The 16,421-nt window shown below is 51.3% G+C and overlaps 1 protein-coding gene across 13 annotated transcripts in view; it reads left to right on the top strand.

The window, feature by feature from the left end:
• OTOF (otoferlin) overlaps positions 1–16,421 on the top strand; it is a 115,748-nt gene that overhangs the window by 47,916 nt on the left and 51,411 nt on the right. For 9 of the 13 annotated variants that reach the window (XM_055810421.1, XM_055810417.1, XM_055810427.1 and 6 more), the window contains exons 6-11: positions 3,164–3,250; positions 9,656–9,688; positions 12,074–12,109; positions 13,079–13,099; positions 13,977–14,024; positions 16,264–16,293. The exons of the other annotated variants lie outside the window; for them this stretch is intronic. In XM_055810421.1, coding sequence (XP_055666396.1) covers positions 3,164–3,250; positions 9,656–9,688; positions 12,074–12,109; positions 13,079–13,099; positions 13,977–14,024; positions 16,264–16,293 — 255 coding nt within the window. The remainder of the gene's footprint in view (positions 1–3,163; positions 3,251–9,655; positions 9,689–12,073; positions 12,110–13,078; positions 13,100–13,976; positions 14,025–16,263; positions 16,294–16,421) is intronic. 13 annotated transcript variants of the gene reach the window in all.

Raw genomic sequence — 16,421 nt, 5'->3', positions numbered from 1 at the left:
CCCAGCACAAAGCTGAACCTTCCAGCAAGCGCTGAGCTTTGTAGCATGCAGCAGACGATGGAGAGCAAATGTAATCGAGTACAGATTTGGAGAGGATTAAGGGTCTGGGTGTTAGTCAGGCCTCATATTGGATGGGATTAGAGCCATGTGTGGAGTATAGAGCCACATGTGCAGTTGTGTGGAGTCTTGCATCTCGATGGAGCTTGAGGTGCCCCCAGGACTGAGCTGCCTTTGGGGCAGGAGCTGGAGGCGTGCCAAGGGCAGCTGCAGCCAGGGGCAGGGGGAGGAGGACATCAGCCTCAAGACCACACCAGTGTGGGTGCTTCTGGGATGGAAGGTGACAGCAACAGTGCCTCTGACCCATGTCCATGTGCTGGGGGGGCACCATGAGTGCGCGCACATCCCATGGCAAGGGAGTTGGCACGGCAGAGACTGGAGGAGAAAGCAAGGATGCTGTGGCCTAAGTGGAGGGAACAAGCCCTGGCACCTCCCCTGTAGCATTAACCCTCAGACAAGCACATAGCTTCTCAAAGACATTGTCAAAACTCCTTTCATGATGGTCTGTTGGGACCCCAGGACCTCACTGGGCTAAAGTAAAATCCCATACCAATGGCAGTGCCTGTGCTGGGTTATGAGGGATGCTTCACCCTGTGATGGCAGGTGGGAACACCTCCAGGTCTTCTAAAGGATTCTGTTACTGGCTTTCTATTCATTTAAGGGTCCTTAGCATCACCTCTGTCTCTTTCTAAGCTCATGGGCCCTGACACTGGATGAAGGCAAGCCTGGGGACTGTATCCTTCCATTTCTTGAACAAAGCTGCTGTAACCAGTTGCAAACCCAGCCTGGTGACTAGGATGGGTGGAGAGGGCTCAAGGCTGGGAACACTGCAGTTGGCTGTCCATTGGCATGTAGTGCAAGCTGGGACCAGTTCTGCCATGAGCTGTGGCTTACGGATGCTCAGGGCTCAGACCCTGCTGGGAGGAACAGCCATTTTACCAGGTCATATGCAGCCATGAGGTTCAAGGCCCGGTTGGACAGTGGGGCTCCAGTGCTGTTGGCCAAGATTCAGCCCACTCCATCACAGGGGCTTTGAACACTCTGCTCAAATCTTCACCCAGCTCATCAGGCAACAGGGGAGTTTTGCAAGTGTGAAACCACTTGTGTATAAATACAGTGGGTTCACAGGCTGCTAAGCCAGATTTTCAGGCAGCTTTACATAGTTTATGTAGTTGTGTTGTCCGCGGGTAGTGACTTTGTCTGTCCATCTCCAGTCCAGTAGCTCTTGAACCCATTGGCTTCTTTCAGTTAGAAGAGTGGAGACCTCCAAGTCCTGAGCTTGCTAAAAGTCTCATGGAAAGAGATAAATGTGGAGGGCAGAGACTTTTTAAGTGGGACAGGCAGAGAGTACAGGCAGCCCAGGCAGAGCTGGGTCCTCAGATCACCCACTGCTCTCCTGGCACCAACACAGCCCTTGTCTGAAGGCTACAGTCCAACTGCTTGCATGCTGCTGGTGGATCAAAGGCAGACAGCCCTCGTGTGTCCAAATCCATGTGGAAGCCCAGCCTGGAGGTGTGAATCCAAACATATCCCTAGGAATCGGTTCCTTTTTAAACAGCATTTATATCTCAGGTGCTGCTGCAGCCATACATCACCCCTCTGCTGGGTTTATGCAATTCTGTGCTTCCACAGCACTTGATTTCTGTCTGGGTTTAGCACTTAATTCTGGCCATAGAAGGGGAAAATTTCTTTTTCCCCATGGTTGGAGATTGAGGGAAGATCTCTCCGGTCGCTCGCATCACTCCTAGGCAGTTAATTAACTGTGTGAATTGGGCTGAAACCTGTGAATTTTCAAGCAAATGGAAAGTGCAGATTTCGTTTCACAGTTCAGCGGACCGTGATGTTGCTGAACGGGGAAGATGCAGAAGGGTTTAAAAGGCGGATGGCAGGGCCGCGTACCAGGTGCAGCCCAGCTTGCAGGGTGGGTCTCAGTCTGTCTGTCAGCCCCCTGTGTTGGGAAATCAGCACCCTGCCTGCTCCACTGGGACTTAGGAGATGCAAGCAGCATGATGTGAATGTGACTTTATTCTCATTGTAGATGGAATTGATGCTGCGTGGCTGATGCATTGCCCACAGCAGATACCGGCAGGCGGTTGGATGAATTAAGGCTCTGTATCAGGCCTCCAGGGACTGTAAAGTAAATCTAAGATGACCAGCTGAGCTGGAGGTTGAGGCCAGCCACATTTAGCCTGACAGATCCCACCCTGGGGGCAGTTTTTAAGAGGAGGCGCATGGTTTGCTGAGCACCCTTGCCTGGGTACATAGAGCTGCATCGTAGCTGAAGGCTTGCTGGGTACATAGAGCTGTGCTGGATGTGTGCAGGCAGTGCTGAGCAGAAGGACTTTCTGAGGTTGGTTTGTCTGTGGTTGGGGAAAAATTGGGGAACTGAAGTAAATGCAAGTTTATAAATGGGCAGCAGGGACACGTGGAGGTTAAATATCACTGTGGCATCTGCAAGTTGTACTGTGGCATCTGCAAATCACACTGCAAATGATCCTTGTGCTGTGTTTCCCATCCAGGTCAGTGCCTCTTAGCATGTGGGAGAGTGGTTCTTGGTGGTCACAATTTGGTGAAAGTCCCTTGCTATTTGTCTTCAGTTTCTCCTTCAGATCCAGGATGCTTTAGAAAAAAATCTCTTTGTACATAGGGCTTATCCTGAGCGAGGCTAAGTGCCGCAGATGCCCCATCAGCCCCCGCACAGCCAAGAGAACTGTTGTAGCCCCTTCCCGTTGCTCCACAGGAGCAGGCTGTGCAATCATGCATCATAAGCAAGCAAAGACCCAACAGTTTTAAAGGAGGTGTGGGAGAGGCATCCCTTTGCCGACATGCAGGCAGAGAGTGCTAGTCCCACTGTCCCAAGCAAGTTTGAATGTGGACAATTACACAAAAACTGGTTTCACCTGCTGCTTTTGTCCCAAGGAGCTTCCCCATGTCCTCTGGTTTGGAGTTTTGCTCCACAGCAGGTCATTTTGAGTGCAGGAGGGCTGTCAGGTTTGGTTGTGTCTTGTTGCCTACTCCAAGGGCCATGGCCATTAATGTCACCACCATTACCGTTATGAATACCAAGGAGGGAAAGGGCTGATGTTTACTGTCACCACCCTCACAGCATGGAAGAGGATGAGATGTATTACCACAGTGAAGATGAACTTCTGGGAGAGGGGGACACCCTTAGCCAGGGATCCCTCAACACAAGGTAGGGGAGCCAGTCAGCACCCGCTCGTGCTGCTGGCAGTGAGGTGTGCAGTGCTGTGTTGCTCCTGCCTTGGCCCTGTGGATGTCCTGCAAGTATCACCCCTGGATTCCCATTTCTTGGCTGCAGAAGAGCTGGTGGGGAGAAGCAATGGAGCAGCTGGAAAAGCATCCTTGGAAAAGATGATCAAGGTGGGGTTCTGGGATCCAGGATGGAGCCTCCTTGCGGGAGGCTGCAGCTCGGGTACTGCCTTGCCTTTGGGTCTCCCTTCCTTCTCCAGGTCCCACCATGCATCAGGCAGAGCCATGCCCAGAACCAGAGATCAGCCATGTCCAGTGCATGGGGAAGAGCTCCTTGTGATGTGCATGAAGATCTGATTTCTGTTTGCAGTGGCTTTTCTTGCAGTGTGGTGCTGTGAGTTGTTCCCCACCGTGTGCCAGAAAGAGTTTGGGGAGGAGCTGCAAAAAAATAGAAATTCAGGTAAAACCCAGGGACCAACACAATGCCTCTGAGAGCAGCTCAGCCAAAGGAAGGAGCATTTTTGGTGGGTTCCTCAACTCATGTAGGTCCAGTGATGGCAGAAAACACATGAAGGTGGTTCTTCATGCACGTGGCTCTTCTGGGGAGCTCATTTCTCATAGCAGCTCTCCATGCAGCCTGTTGCTGAGTGCCTCAAGCTTCAGTAGCATGAAGATATTGACTGTGTCATTGGAATTCATGGCCACATCTGTACTGGTAAACACCTCTGTCAAGTCTTGTTGATTAGATTGTGTCAGTTCAAGTACCTGAAGAACCTGTAACCTTATTAAATTATTGGGACAGTCTCTGAGAAGGTTTTGCCTACCTAGCACTGACCCAAATGATACTCAAGCAGAATCAGGAGGTACAACAGCTATGGGCCAGTCCCAAAGGGCAGGTTAAGGCTTGCCTGCCCAAACCCTTTCTTTGGATGGGAAGCATTGGCATGGGTGCGATGCATGCCAGGCAGTTGGGCTTCAAAGGCAGGGATTGTGCCCTTGAACTTTTAATGTTGTAGTGTAGAGGTACGTGGCAGTAGCACGTGCCCAGGGAGCAAGGCACTCCAAAGGCATGTCTGTCCCTGTGTATGCCCCCGGCTGTAGATGCATCTGGCATGTCTGGGAACCTGGAGATGGAGAGACAGCCATAATGTTTTGACAAGGGTGCTGGATGCCTGGTGTCCTGGTGTCACCTGGGATGGAGTTAACTATCTTAGGAGCTAGTGCAGTGCTGTGTCTTGGCTCTGATATGAGACTTTTCAGTTCCTCAGGCCTTGTAAGTGAAAAAGCTGGGGGGGCACAAGGGATTGGGAGGGGACATGGCCAGGACAGCTGGCCCGAACTAGCCAAAGAGGTATTCCATACCATGGGACAGCATGCCTGGTATATGTACCTGGGGGGCTGGCCAGGGCGGGCGGATCATTGCCTGGGGACTGGCTGGGCATCGGTCAGCAAGTGGTGAGCAGCTGCATTGTGCACCCCATGTTCCTTTCTCCCCTTCCCTCTGGTTGTTATTCTTCCCTTTCCCCTTTTCATTATAACTGTTATTGTCATCATTGTTATTACTGCTCTTTCATTTTTATTGTTTCAGTTATTAAATTGTTCCTATCTCCACCCTTGAGCTTTACATTCCTTTCCAGCTCTCCTCCCCATCCCCCTGGGTGAGGGGCAGTGAGTGAGTGGCTGCTGGTACTTAACTACCAGTTGCGGTTAAACCACGACACTTGGGAGTCCCCCAAAAGCTCAAATGCCACTTGGGAGCTTCCCGAGGGTATCGCTTGGTGTGGGGACTGACATGGGCAGCCCTGCTGTGCCACAGCAACCTTTGGACCTGGCTACACCAGGGAAGCCAAGTTCAAAGCCAAGTCCAGCTCCTGCCTTGCCTTTGAGGGCTAGGTCAGGTTTGGGATGAGCTGCTCATCATTTCAGCACAGGACAGCTGAAAGTCAGGTTTCTGCAAGGCAGCAGTGGGATGTATTGTAGGGATAAGAGGAGAGAAATTCCAGGTCTGATGGAGAGAGCTCAGATCCCTTCCCTAGAGATGCTTAAGTACAAGCTGGATGCACATCTGAGGAGTGACTTGGGCCGAGCTGATCCTCCTCGGGGAAGAAGTTGGACTTGAAATCTCTAATTCTGTGCATCTTTGCAGTCTGTTTCCATCGTCTGTGCCCCCCTGAGGGGGGCTTGGAATCAGAATGAAGGCAGTGGAAAGGTCTCCCTGGATTTCTACAGGCTTTCTGTCAGTGTCATCTCCAATGCAAAGCTGTTTACCTCCTCCCCTGGCTCATTAGGGACATTATTTTGTTATTCAGCTGATTCCCTTTCCTGAGGGTGTGCAGAAGGCAGGAGAAACAAACAGACCTTGAAATGGGAAAAGCAGCAGCAACAACAAGGAATATATGAATATAGCTGGGCTTGCCAAGCACTTCTCAGCCATTTGCTTGCAGCCTAATAGAGGTGCCAGCAATGCTGGTGAGACACACATTGGAAACCTGTGCTGGCAGTGGGGGTTATATCAGAGTTATTTGGAGCCAGGCTCAGTCCCTGTGCTGTCAGGAGTAGGCAGACACCTTGGAGGGAAATACCATATTTGCTTTTGTAACTCCCCTGTTTCCAAAACAACGTCTTCAATTCATCAAAAATGTTTGCACAGGGTGAATAGTCTTGTTTTCTCGACAAACTCTCAGGTGAGGGAATGAGACATGAGACGGGGAGGCGCAAGTTTGTGCGGGGGTAAATAAATTATCCAAATAGAAGCACGGGTGAGGGTTGTGCTCTGAGACAGTAAAAGGCAGAAACAACTGTAGGTATAGTCAGAATTCACTGTTTCTGTTAAAGGGTTGCCCAGATCCTTTGACCGTGCTGGGCAAGGGGTTGAGGAATGGCCCCTGAGCATCGCTGTGGCTGGAGTCTGTAGTGCAGGGAGGTCAGGCGATGTCCTTTTGCTGCCAGCATCCCCCATCGCTCCTATCACCCCTCCTCTGCCAACACCTCCGTTTGCCTGGCCAAGCCAATGGCCAGGTCAGGGCATGGATCCATCTGACAATGAAATGTCAAGCAGTAAATAAATAACCACTCTGGGCTGCTATTTATTTTTTTCAAAACTGGATCACTTCCCCCGTGCAGTTCACAGTGGATCCACATGCTGACCACCAAAGGAGCTAGCTCCAAACCTTGCACCACCTTTGCTGTTTACCCATAGCCTGAAACTTGCTAAACTTCTGCCTGGACTTGGCATTTTGGCCCAGGAGCTCAGATCTGTGTGCTGGCAGATGTGGAGGTCTGGCCAGGTTACTAGCCAGGGTCACCTCCCTCCAGTGGCTTAGAGGTGGGGAGGTCCTTATGTCCAGGGGCTGCACAGGCTGCCCGAGGAGGTACCCAGCACTCTAGGGAAGGCTGGTGGGGCTGTTTGGGATGTCACAGCACTGAGCTGTTAGGCAGCAATGAGCAAGGGATGCCAGATTTGCCTTCTCTCTGCCAGTCAGTGCTTTATCTCCCTTAGCAAAGCAAGACCTGAAAGCCTTGCCCCAGTGCGTGCAGTGCAGGGGCCAGCCCGCCCTCAGCGGTAGGGCAAATCCTTAAGGGATGGCCATTTGCTCCCCATCAAGTCCCAGCAGGTTTCCTGGCAAAGAATTGCAGGTGCAAAACTCTTTTTGCTATTTCTCTTCCACAACAAGGAAAAATACCCAAGGGCCTGGAGCAGCTCCCTGGCTCCCCGCCAATGATCCAGGCAGAGACAAATAGCACACCAAGAAATAAGTCTGCAGTCGATAGACCTGCAGGAAGGCTGTTGGAGGCTGCTGCCTGACTGGAAATAATCTTCTTAAAATGTAGCCATGCTTCCTCATGGCTTGACCTTTGCCTGCTGATGGATCTCTTGGGAGCCTGGGCTCATCCTCTGGTTGCACACACAGTGCTTTCATACAGTGACAGAATCATTATCAGCATTTAGCCTTGCCAAAACTGTGAACCTGTTGGTATCCACATAGTCCAACCCCACCTCTGGGTTTTTTCCACCCCTGGAACAGCTTTTAAGTTTTGCCATCCAAATGAGCGATATCTTTTCTAAGCTACCTTCCCAGGCTCCCTCAATGTTAAAAAAAAGCGGTTCATCTCCCTGCCAGACCCAGGCTTCAGGAAGGTGGAGGATCCCCCATCCACTCTGCCTTTACTTTGCCAGTGAATTTTAGCAGTTGGACTTCATGATCTTAAAGGTTTTTTTCAACCTAAATGATTCCATGATTCTTGGATGTGGGGCATCCTAGAAGAGAGGTTTGTTCTCCACCTAAAGTTTAAATGGCTCAAGGTTAGCGAGACAATTCCCATCCCAGAAGTGCCTGCAGACAGTCCAGGAGAGGTTTGGACTGGACAGAAGGAAGCATTTCTTTACCAGGAGGGTGGTCAAACACTGGAACAGGCTTCCTGGAGAGATGGTCGATGCCCCAAGCCTGTCAGCCCCCTCAAGAGGAATTTGGATGATGCCCTTAATAACATGCTTTAACTCTTGGTCAGCCCTGAAGTGGTCAGGCATTTGGGCTGGATGGTGATTGTAGGTCCCTTCCTACTGAAGTTATTCTATTCGGTTCTATTCTATTCTATCGTATAGTATCCTATCGTATCCTATCCTATTCCTTTCCATTGACTCCATTCCAGAGGGCTACCAAGATGATGAGGGGCTGGAGCATCTCTCCTAGGAGGAAAGGCTGCGGGAGCTGGGGCTGTTCAGCCTGGGCAGGAGAAGGCTGAGAGGGGACCTGAGCGATGCACACAGGTACCTTAAGGGCCAGTGTCAGGGGGCCGGGCTCTTGTCAGCGGTGCCCAGCGACAGGACAAGGGGCAACGGGCACAAACTGCAGCACAGGGAGCTCCGTGGGGAGGGCAGGAAAAACTTCTTTCCCTTGAGGGTGCTGGAGCTCGGGGACAGGCTGCCCAGAGAGGCTGTGCAGTCTCCTTCTCTGGGGATGTCCAGAGCCCACCTGGACATGATCCTGCGCAGCTGCTGTAGGAGAGCCTGCTTGAGCAGGGTGGGCTGGGTGGTCCCAGGGGTCCCTTCCCAGCCCCACCACCCTGTGGTGCTGTGACTCTGCACTTCCATTCCATTCCAGCCTATCCTGTTCTGCCTTTGGCCTGGCTGGGGCCAGGGGCTCTGTCTGCATAGCAGGGCAGGAGACAAGAGCTGGACCTTGATCATCTGCCCCAGGATGCCCAGGCAGGGCCACCCCATTGTTGGTCTGGATGGGTCCTGGCTGGGAGGGGAGAGGTTCCTCTGGCAGGCTGGGGTCCCTGTGAGTATGTGAAGAAAAGTTAGGAGATAGCAGCAGCCGAGTGAACCTGTTTAAATGAGGCAGGTTTTTCAGGGATAATGAGGCTAAATGCATCCATGCAAGCCTGCAGAAGGAAGGAGAAGATGCAGGAAATACTGGTACACCCTGTCCCATCCTTGGGAGGGGAAGGATTTAGCCCCCACCCCAATTTACCCTGAGATCAATCCCTAGACAGATTGCTGCACCTCTGAAGGTGTTAATGGCATTTTACCATTGACTGTTTTCACTGAGCTTCCCTGGTGCCAGGAGGGTTTTGCATGGGAGGGCACAATGCTCTGAGAAATGTCTGTGACACTGCAAAGCTGAGCCTGGCTTGCGATGTAGCAAACCTGTGCTGGAGTTTGAATCAAATAAGGGGAAAAGAAGTTTCACACTAGGCTTTTGAAAAGAATCAAAGGGCACTTTGATGTGAACCATCCTTTTGACTCAAAGAAAAGGACTCATTTTGTTTAAATTTTTTTTTTGTTCATATGGACAAAGTTGTCCTGTCTTCTTTGGAGGGTCTTTCCTTTTCCATCAGTTACAGATCCCAGACCCAAGACAACATTGCACCAAAAGAATAACAAAAAGATAAAGTTTTGGTGTTGCCAGATCTGCATTTCAAAAACAGGACAAGCAGCTAGTAATGCACCTTACCTTCTATCAGGCTGCCTGGCACAGGGTACAGCATCGACCCAGGGCAGCTTTTTCCAGCCTAAGCATCCTTTCTCTTTGAGCAAATTCACCCTGAGCAGAAGGCAGGAGGGGAGGAAGGAGATTAGGGTGGAGGGCACCAGGTCGCTTTCACCCTAATGTTGAGTTCGGCCAGTAAATAGTCACAGAAAACCAGTCTGGGTCACGCATGGACCCTGCAGCACAGCCAGGAGTGGTGTGGGTGGCAGGGGGAGGATCAGCCCCGTGCAAGGTGGTTGAGGGTTTTCAGGCATGCATGGAGTGGTTTGCTGTGTTGGTATGCTCTGAAGTTCTTCGTGTACTGAAGCAAATTTTAAAATGCTGACACAATGGAAGAGCCCTCTGTCTTCATATCGCAGTGGGTTTTCCCCCTCTCTCTCTGTACAATGCCCTAGCCTTGGAGATGACACAGAAGACCAGCACACCAGGTAAATACCCACACCAGCCCTGCTCTGGTGGTGGCCTTGCAATTCTGCCTCTGCAGTGCTGAGACACATTCAAAGTCTTGCTCTCCAGAGAGCGCTTCCTTAAACCCAGGCTTGTCTGGGCTTGCAGGCCCAGATCTGTTAAGTACAGACTTCTGTGTTTCACTGGGGCTCACAGCTAGGAGCCTGCTCACCCTACGCAGCATCCCTTTGATAAAGCAAGCCAGGACACAGGTGGTAGCACCTTCCCATCCATTAGGTCATTAAGATGGTCCCTGGCATGGCATGGGTTTGGTTCAGTACATGTCTGGGATGGTTTATGATGGCACAGGCACTATGATGTGATATGATACGATACGATACGATACGATACGATATGATATGATATGATATGATATGATATGATATGATATGATATGATATGATATGATATGATAGACCACCTGATGGACCATATGATGGACCACCTCCAACAGGTAGCCTGGATATGTTTTGTGGAGGGAAAGGACTTGACCTATACAGACACAAACGATGCCGTGGTCAGAGAATGAGCCTTGGTCCATTTATTTACCAGTATAGACATCCTTAGATTCCCTCTGTGGCCAGTAAAGACAGATGGGCACTTCCAGAGGTGGTTTAGGGACCCCACTGGGCTGCCAAAATTTGCATGGGATAGGGCTGTACATGCCATGGCTCCTGACCACCTTGAAACTGAGATCCCAGGAAGCATCACCTGATAGCTGTTGACTTGAAATATTCATGGACAGGACAGAGCTCTGCAGCCGAAAGCAACCTGGTCATGGTGAATTATTGATGTTGTCTTTTCTTGTGTGTACCCAGTGGATCCAAGACATGTCTGACTGGGTTCAGCCCTCTGCCTGCTACTAATTAATCCCATGGGTCACTTGCTCCAAAGCTGGGGTCGTTGCCAAGCACTGGAGTTGAGCTTGGTGATGAAAATACCTGTGACAGGAGTCTGGGAGAGGCAAGACTCCCTGCTTCTATCAGGTCTGGGCACCTCGCTAGTCAGCCCGTGCTGGTCAATGGTGCAAACACATTGCAAACACTGCTGCTGCTCATGGTGGCTTCCCAGAGCTGCTGTGGCGATAGAGAGGTAGAAATTAGATAGTGCAGTGAGGTGCATTCCAGCACCATCCTGCATGGCTCTAGGAAGCTCAGCAAGGTCCTTGCTATGATCCCAGCCTTCCTAGGTTGCCCCTGTAGTCAAAGGAAAGAGGAATCCTGCCACATAGGGTCTGATTCAGCCTTTTGGGGGGGGGGGTGTGTGTGTCTCCATCCTTGGTTGTGATGGAAGACCAGTGTGGCCAGTTCATAACATCTGTGTCCAAGTAGATAAGGAGGGTCTGAAACTGCTAACTCAGGTGTGGCACTTGGGCACACATCTTAGGGATGCCATGCGCCAGACCAGTGCTGCCATCAGCATAACCAGACAAGTCTGGGGTACTTTGCATCCTGAGCAAAAAAAAAATAATAATGAAATGATCTCCCAAAGGCTATCAGTCCCTGTCAAATTTCCCCCATCCTTTTTGCAAACCCTCCAATCATAGAATCATAGAATGGTTTAGGTTGGAAGGGACCTTTAAAGGCCATCTAGTTCCAGCCCCCCCACCCCCCCACCCCCCACCACGAGCAGGGACCCCTCCCCCCAGCCCAGGCTGCCCCCAGCCCCGTCCAGCCTGGCCTTGAGCACTGCCAGGGATGGGGCACCCACAGCTGCTCTGGGCAGCCTGGGCCAGTGCCTCGCCACCCTCACAGGGAAGAATTTCTTCCTCATCTCTCATCTCCATCTCCCCTCTTCTAGTTTAAAACCATCGTCCCTTCTGCTATTGCTAGAGGCCCTACTAAAAACCGGTCCTCATCTTGGAAAAAATGCATCCTGAGGGCCCTGAAGATCAGGAAAAGGGCCAGGAAAAGGTGTTCAAAGCACTGGACTGGGTGCTGCTGTGAGTCCCAAGGCAGAGGAGCCTCCAGCAGCTTGAGAGATCTCCTGGAGGCTGTTAGCACCTCTGATCTAGACTGACCCCAAACTGTTCCAGTGCAGGAGATCTTCCAGATCCAGCAGGAACAATGGATGATGCTGGCTGTGCCAGGGTGATGATGGCTCTTGTGCCTTGTGCCAGAAGCACAGATCCTGTCACCAGCCATGTTTTTCCTGCGGACAATGTGAGTGGAGCACCCTAGGCTGGATGCACACGGCTGAGGTTACCACCCGTTAGCTGTCTTGGAGGACCCTGTGGCTTGACACAGCACCACCCCTCCTTGCAAGGGATGTCCCTGCACTCAGCAAGTCAATGTTGCCCTTGCTGCTTGTGGGTTGCTGACACTGGTAATTTTTTTTTCTCTCTTTCTTTTTGGTGCCTTACTCAGGATTCACTTTAACGATGGATACAAGTCAGTAGCAAGGTACCAAAATGTCATGACTGGTGGGATCTTGGCTTCTGGAGGCGGGGGGTTGCTCTTATCCCAGCTCATCCCAGTCACCCCACCTCCCACAAGTATGTGACTGTCCAGGCATAAATATACCCAGGATCTGGGATACAGGCCAGTCTGGTTTAAATTCCAAATCTTTCTTAATTCAAATTAATTCCCAAATCTTAAGCCAGGAAAGCAGAGTATGTGGTCCAGACCTGGGTGAAGCCAATGCTTCATGCATCAGCATTACAGTTTCTTCTCTGCAAGTGCAGGAGCACACATGAATGTCCTGAAGCTGGAGCTGAAGCCTGCAAGGGAGGAAGAGCTGTATGGTCACATACGAACCCTGTGCTCCAGCAGTTTTCTGTGAGACCCAGCCGCACCTGCAAACCTCCTCCATGTCACAGTGCAAAGGAGAGGCAGGTCCTTCCACAGCCGTACCCCATATAATATGATGGTGATCACCCTGTCTGTAGGGCTAGTGGACTCCAAGGGCACCATCAGTAAGAATACAGCTGTATAAGTAAATTTATCTGTCGTGGGTGAGCCCAGGACAATGATCCCAGCCCCAACCTATCCCTGTAAGTCTGTTCTTCACTGCTGCTGCTGCTGCTGCTCACTATTTGGGGGTAGGTAGAGAAGGTGCAGAATAAACCTCAGAAGACTGCTGTCCTGCTGCTGGCAAGCAGGACTTGGGTGGCTGCAAAGAGCTGTGGCACAATGTCTCCTCAGTACTTTGCCACATAGCTCTGGCTAAGGCCAGAGCACAACCTTTCCCTCCGGTGTGCCCTGAAAGAACCTTCTCAGCATCAGCCCAGGAGCATCCTTCCGGGTGTGGTGGCAGCCATAGCCCCTTCCCCTGGCCTAGCCAGCTTCCAGGGGCTGTGGGAGGGTATGTCTGTTTGGGTGGGTTTTTTTCTCCCTCATGTTCATTCTCCTGACTGTGTCTTTTCCAAACAGCGAAGACCCTGAAGATCCCAGGTACTGGGCATGGTACCCATGCTTTGCTTAGGCCCTTTGGGCATGGTGTGTGCATGTATGTGACATGCGTGTTGGTGTACCAGTCCCTGCATGGCATTTGAACCCAGAGAAATGTCCTAATTGCTTCCTTCTCAAGACGGGCAGGGCTTTCTTGTATTCAAACCACCCCCCAAAGAGCAAGGCTCCTTTGTACTTATCCTGTTCTCCCCTCTGCCCAGCAAGGACACTTTTCCTTCTACTCAGGGGCCTTCCAAAGGAGCCTTGATAATATTTGTCCATCTGCCTAGCTATCCACCCATCCATCCATTCATCCCAGTGCAGTTACCACCATCCACCAAGGATTAATCTCAGTACAATCCTATGCATCCATACATTTCATTGCATTTCTTTCCATCCATCACTGTAATTCTCTCCACCCATCCATCCACCCACCCATCCATCCATCCATTCATCCATCCGTCCATCCCAGAATAGGTCAGTCTGTCTATTCATGCTAATGCCATTCCATCCATCCTACTGTGGTACTATCTGTCCACACATCTATGCACAACACCAGCGAGCCCAGTGCCCTATGATTTATCCATCCATGTTCTTTTTCTGACAGTTACTCTTTCTTCTTCATGCAGTCCCTCACTCCTCCCTTCTCATTCCAGCACCACCAGTACTGTCACTATTTCTGTACCCAGTTCCCTGGATGACAGTGGGTTAGGAAGTCCTGTTGCAGCGAGATCTCCCTCTGGCATGCTTGTGAATTGGGTTTGGTTGATTGCTTGGTGCATGTTGCTGATGGGGGGTTTGAGAGGAGAAGCTGGGCAAGGGTCTCTGTCACTGCAGGAGGATGAATCATGTCTGAATGAATTGTGCTTTGTGATTGCAGAGCTAAGGCTAAGGGGAAAGAGAAAAGACACATCGTGTTACCATTCAGGTACCCTGACTCCCCCTGCCCCTGCTCATGCCCAGGTTTACTTTCCAGCTCCAGCCTCCAGCCTCCAACCCTTCGCAGCAGTGTTACTGCATCCCCCTGCAACAGCTGCAGGGCAGGACCACAAGTTCATCTGTGCTAGTGAGAGTGCTTAAGACCAAGTTGCTGGAAGGCATAAAGCAAGAGTTCTCTGGTAGTGCCACTAATAGGAAATCTGTGCCCTTTTCAGGCAACCAGAGCCCAGGCTGTGGCTATCTGCAGTCAGAGGCACCTTTTGCAGTGAGGGTTGGAAGGGGTGGGCAAGGGATAAGGGAGTGGAAGGAGAAAGAGTAATCTGATGTTAGCTGCTCCACCACACCCTTGGAGAGAGATCTCTGGACCTCTCACGTAGTGCGGTCAACTTATTCACCCAGGCACCAGTGATCCAAGTGCCCAGGACCAGCAGCACTGTATGATGCTGCACACAGAAGCCAGGAGAGCAGAGAGATGCAGGAGGAGGGAGACAGAGCAAGAGAGCAGCCTCAGCTAGGTTCTTGCATCCCTCATCCAGACCACATTTCCACCAGTGACATGAGCAGGGAAAGGATGCAGGCTCAGGCGCTACCCTGTCCCATCCACCTGAGGATGTTGCTCCACATCCTGACATATCCAGGACCAGACACTCTCGCAGCCCTGGGGCAGCTGGGATGGGCACTGGTGGGCAGGGAGAGTTTCCCAGCCTGGCTGGGGTGGGGAAGAGTCTTGCACCAGTGAGTTGCTTGGGGAGATGCAGCTACTGGTCCCTACAGTGATGCAAAGGGCTTGTGTGCTCAGACCCAGTCAAACCAGCCATGCTCGGGGTGAGATGGTGGTGAGCCATGGCTTTGAAGGGAGCTCAGACCACATCCATGAACTTCAGGACAAAGCACGGAGTGATTTAAATCTCCTCCTGGTACTGGGCAGGGGCACTAGGGCAGCTTTTACAATGCAGATGAACCAGCTGAGCTGCTGGTATTGGTGTTTGCCTGCTCCTGTGACAAGCTCAGCTGGCAAGGGAATAATTTCTGCTGGTTTGCTCCCAGAGCAAGTGTTGGTGCAGGGAGAAAGCAGGACCGCTTGTTTCAGAAGCAGCTTCTGGATGGGTTTCCTTGGCTGTTTTCCAACCCAGACTCTGAGCTAATCCCTGCCCATGCTGGGCTGAACAGGAGGACCCTGCTTTTCCCAGACGCCCACCCAGTGATGGATATTGTGCTGGAACTGGTCTTTTAGACTTCACCTCTCTAAAACCTATTCAGCAACACATCAAACAAAAAATATTTTTCATCTGGGTCGTTTTCCAGCAGCTGAGTACACAGAGAGCTGGAGCTTCATGCCCTGAAGCTACTCTCCTGCCCTATGTTCCCAGCACAGATGTGGCCATAGGGTGGAGTAACAAGCTGTAATTAAAAAACAGCCCTCCTAATTACTTTCTAGAACTAGTTAATTGCTTTCTCCTCCCCACTTTGCTGATGTGCAATAGGGGAGATTAGCCAGGGAAGAAAGAGTGACTGGGGAGGAAAACAGGGAGGCAAGACCCAGGCAGAGAAATGTAGGAGCCATGAGGGAAGGAAAACAGGTTTGAAAATCCACAAAGCAGAGCGGGGATCTGCAAAGTGAAACAGGGAGGTGAGGAGTCAGGCTTTCCTGCATGGTGTCATGGCAGGAGGATGCACTGTCAGTCTGAGCAGGGATGAGGACCCCCAGATCCAGCCCATCTCCTTCAGCTGAGTCCTCTCTGGAGGGAGGATGTGAATACACCTCTGTGGGAGGATAATGAAGACCACTCCCCTCTATCAAAAAGTAGCAGAAGCCTTATCTCCTGCCCTGGCAGCACCCCAGTCTGTGCACATACCTACTCACATATGTGCATGCACAGCTGTAGCTGCTTTACTGGCCCCATACATGCACCCAGTGAATACTCACCACCTTCAGTTCCTTGTGCAGGGAGCTGTGGTTCTCCTAAGCTCCTCTAGCCTAGCAGAGGGTCATGCAGTGGTGTTGTCCACCTAAAATTACAGATGTGGGCAGGACAGGGGTGTTTGGGGTCAGCCTTGCTGAGGAAGGTTGTCTGTAACTGCCGCCTGGGGATGGGGCACTCATGAGGAGCAGGGAAACTGCAAAGGGATGAGCAGCCTCTTCTGGTTTTATGGTCTGATTGAAGCACTTGAAGTGCACTGAAGCTTGTTTGCTTTTTGTTCCCTTGGTGCGTGGCCACTGGCTCCAGCAAAGGCAAAGAGAAGACAAAGGAACACAAGTAGGTTTCCTCTCCCTGCTCCTCCTCCTCCTTGTTTCCAGCTTTCCTAGCTCATGTTGTGGCTGATCTGGCCTGTGGTGTGCTCTCCCTTTCTCTAAAGCTGAGCCTGTCAGCCCTGGAGGATCTCG

Source organism: Falco peregrinus, chromosome 7 (genome assembly GCF_023634155.1).
Source record: "Falco peregrinus isolate bFalPer1 chromosome 7, bFalPer1.pri, whole genome shotgun sequence".
NCBI classification, from domain to species: Eukaryota; Metazoa; Chordata; class Aves; order Falconiformes; family Falconidae; genus Falco; species Falco peregrinus.
Note: the sequence above shows the minus strand (reverse complement) of the source record. Positions and strands in the feature narration are given on the sequence as shown.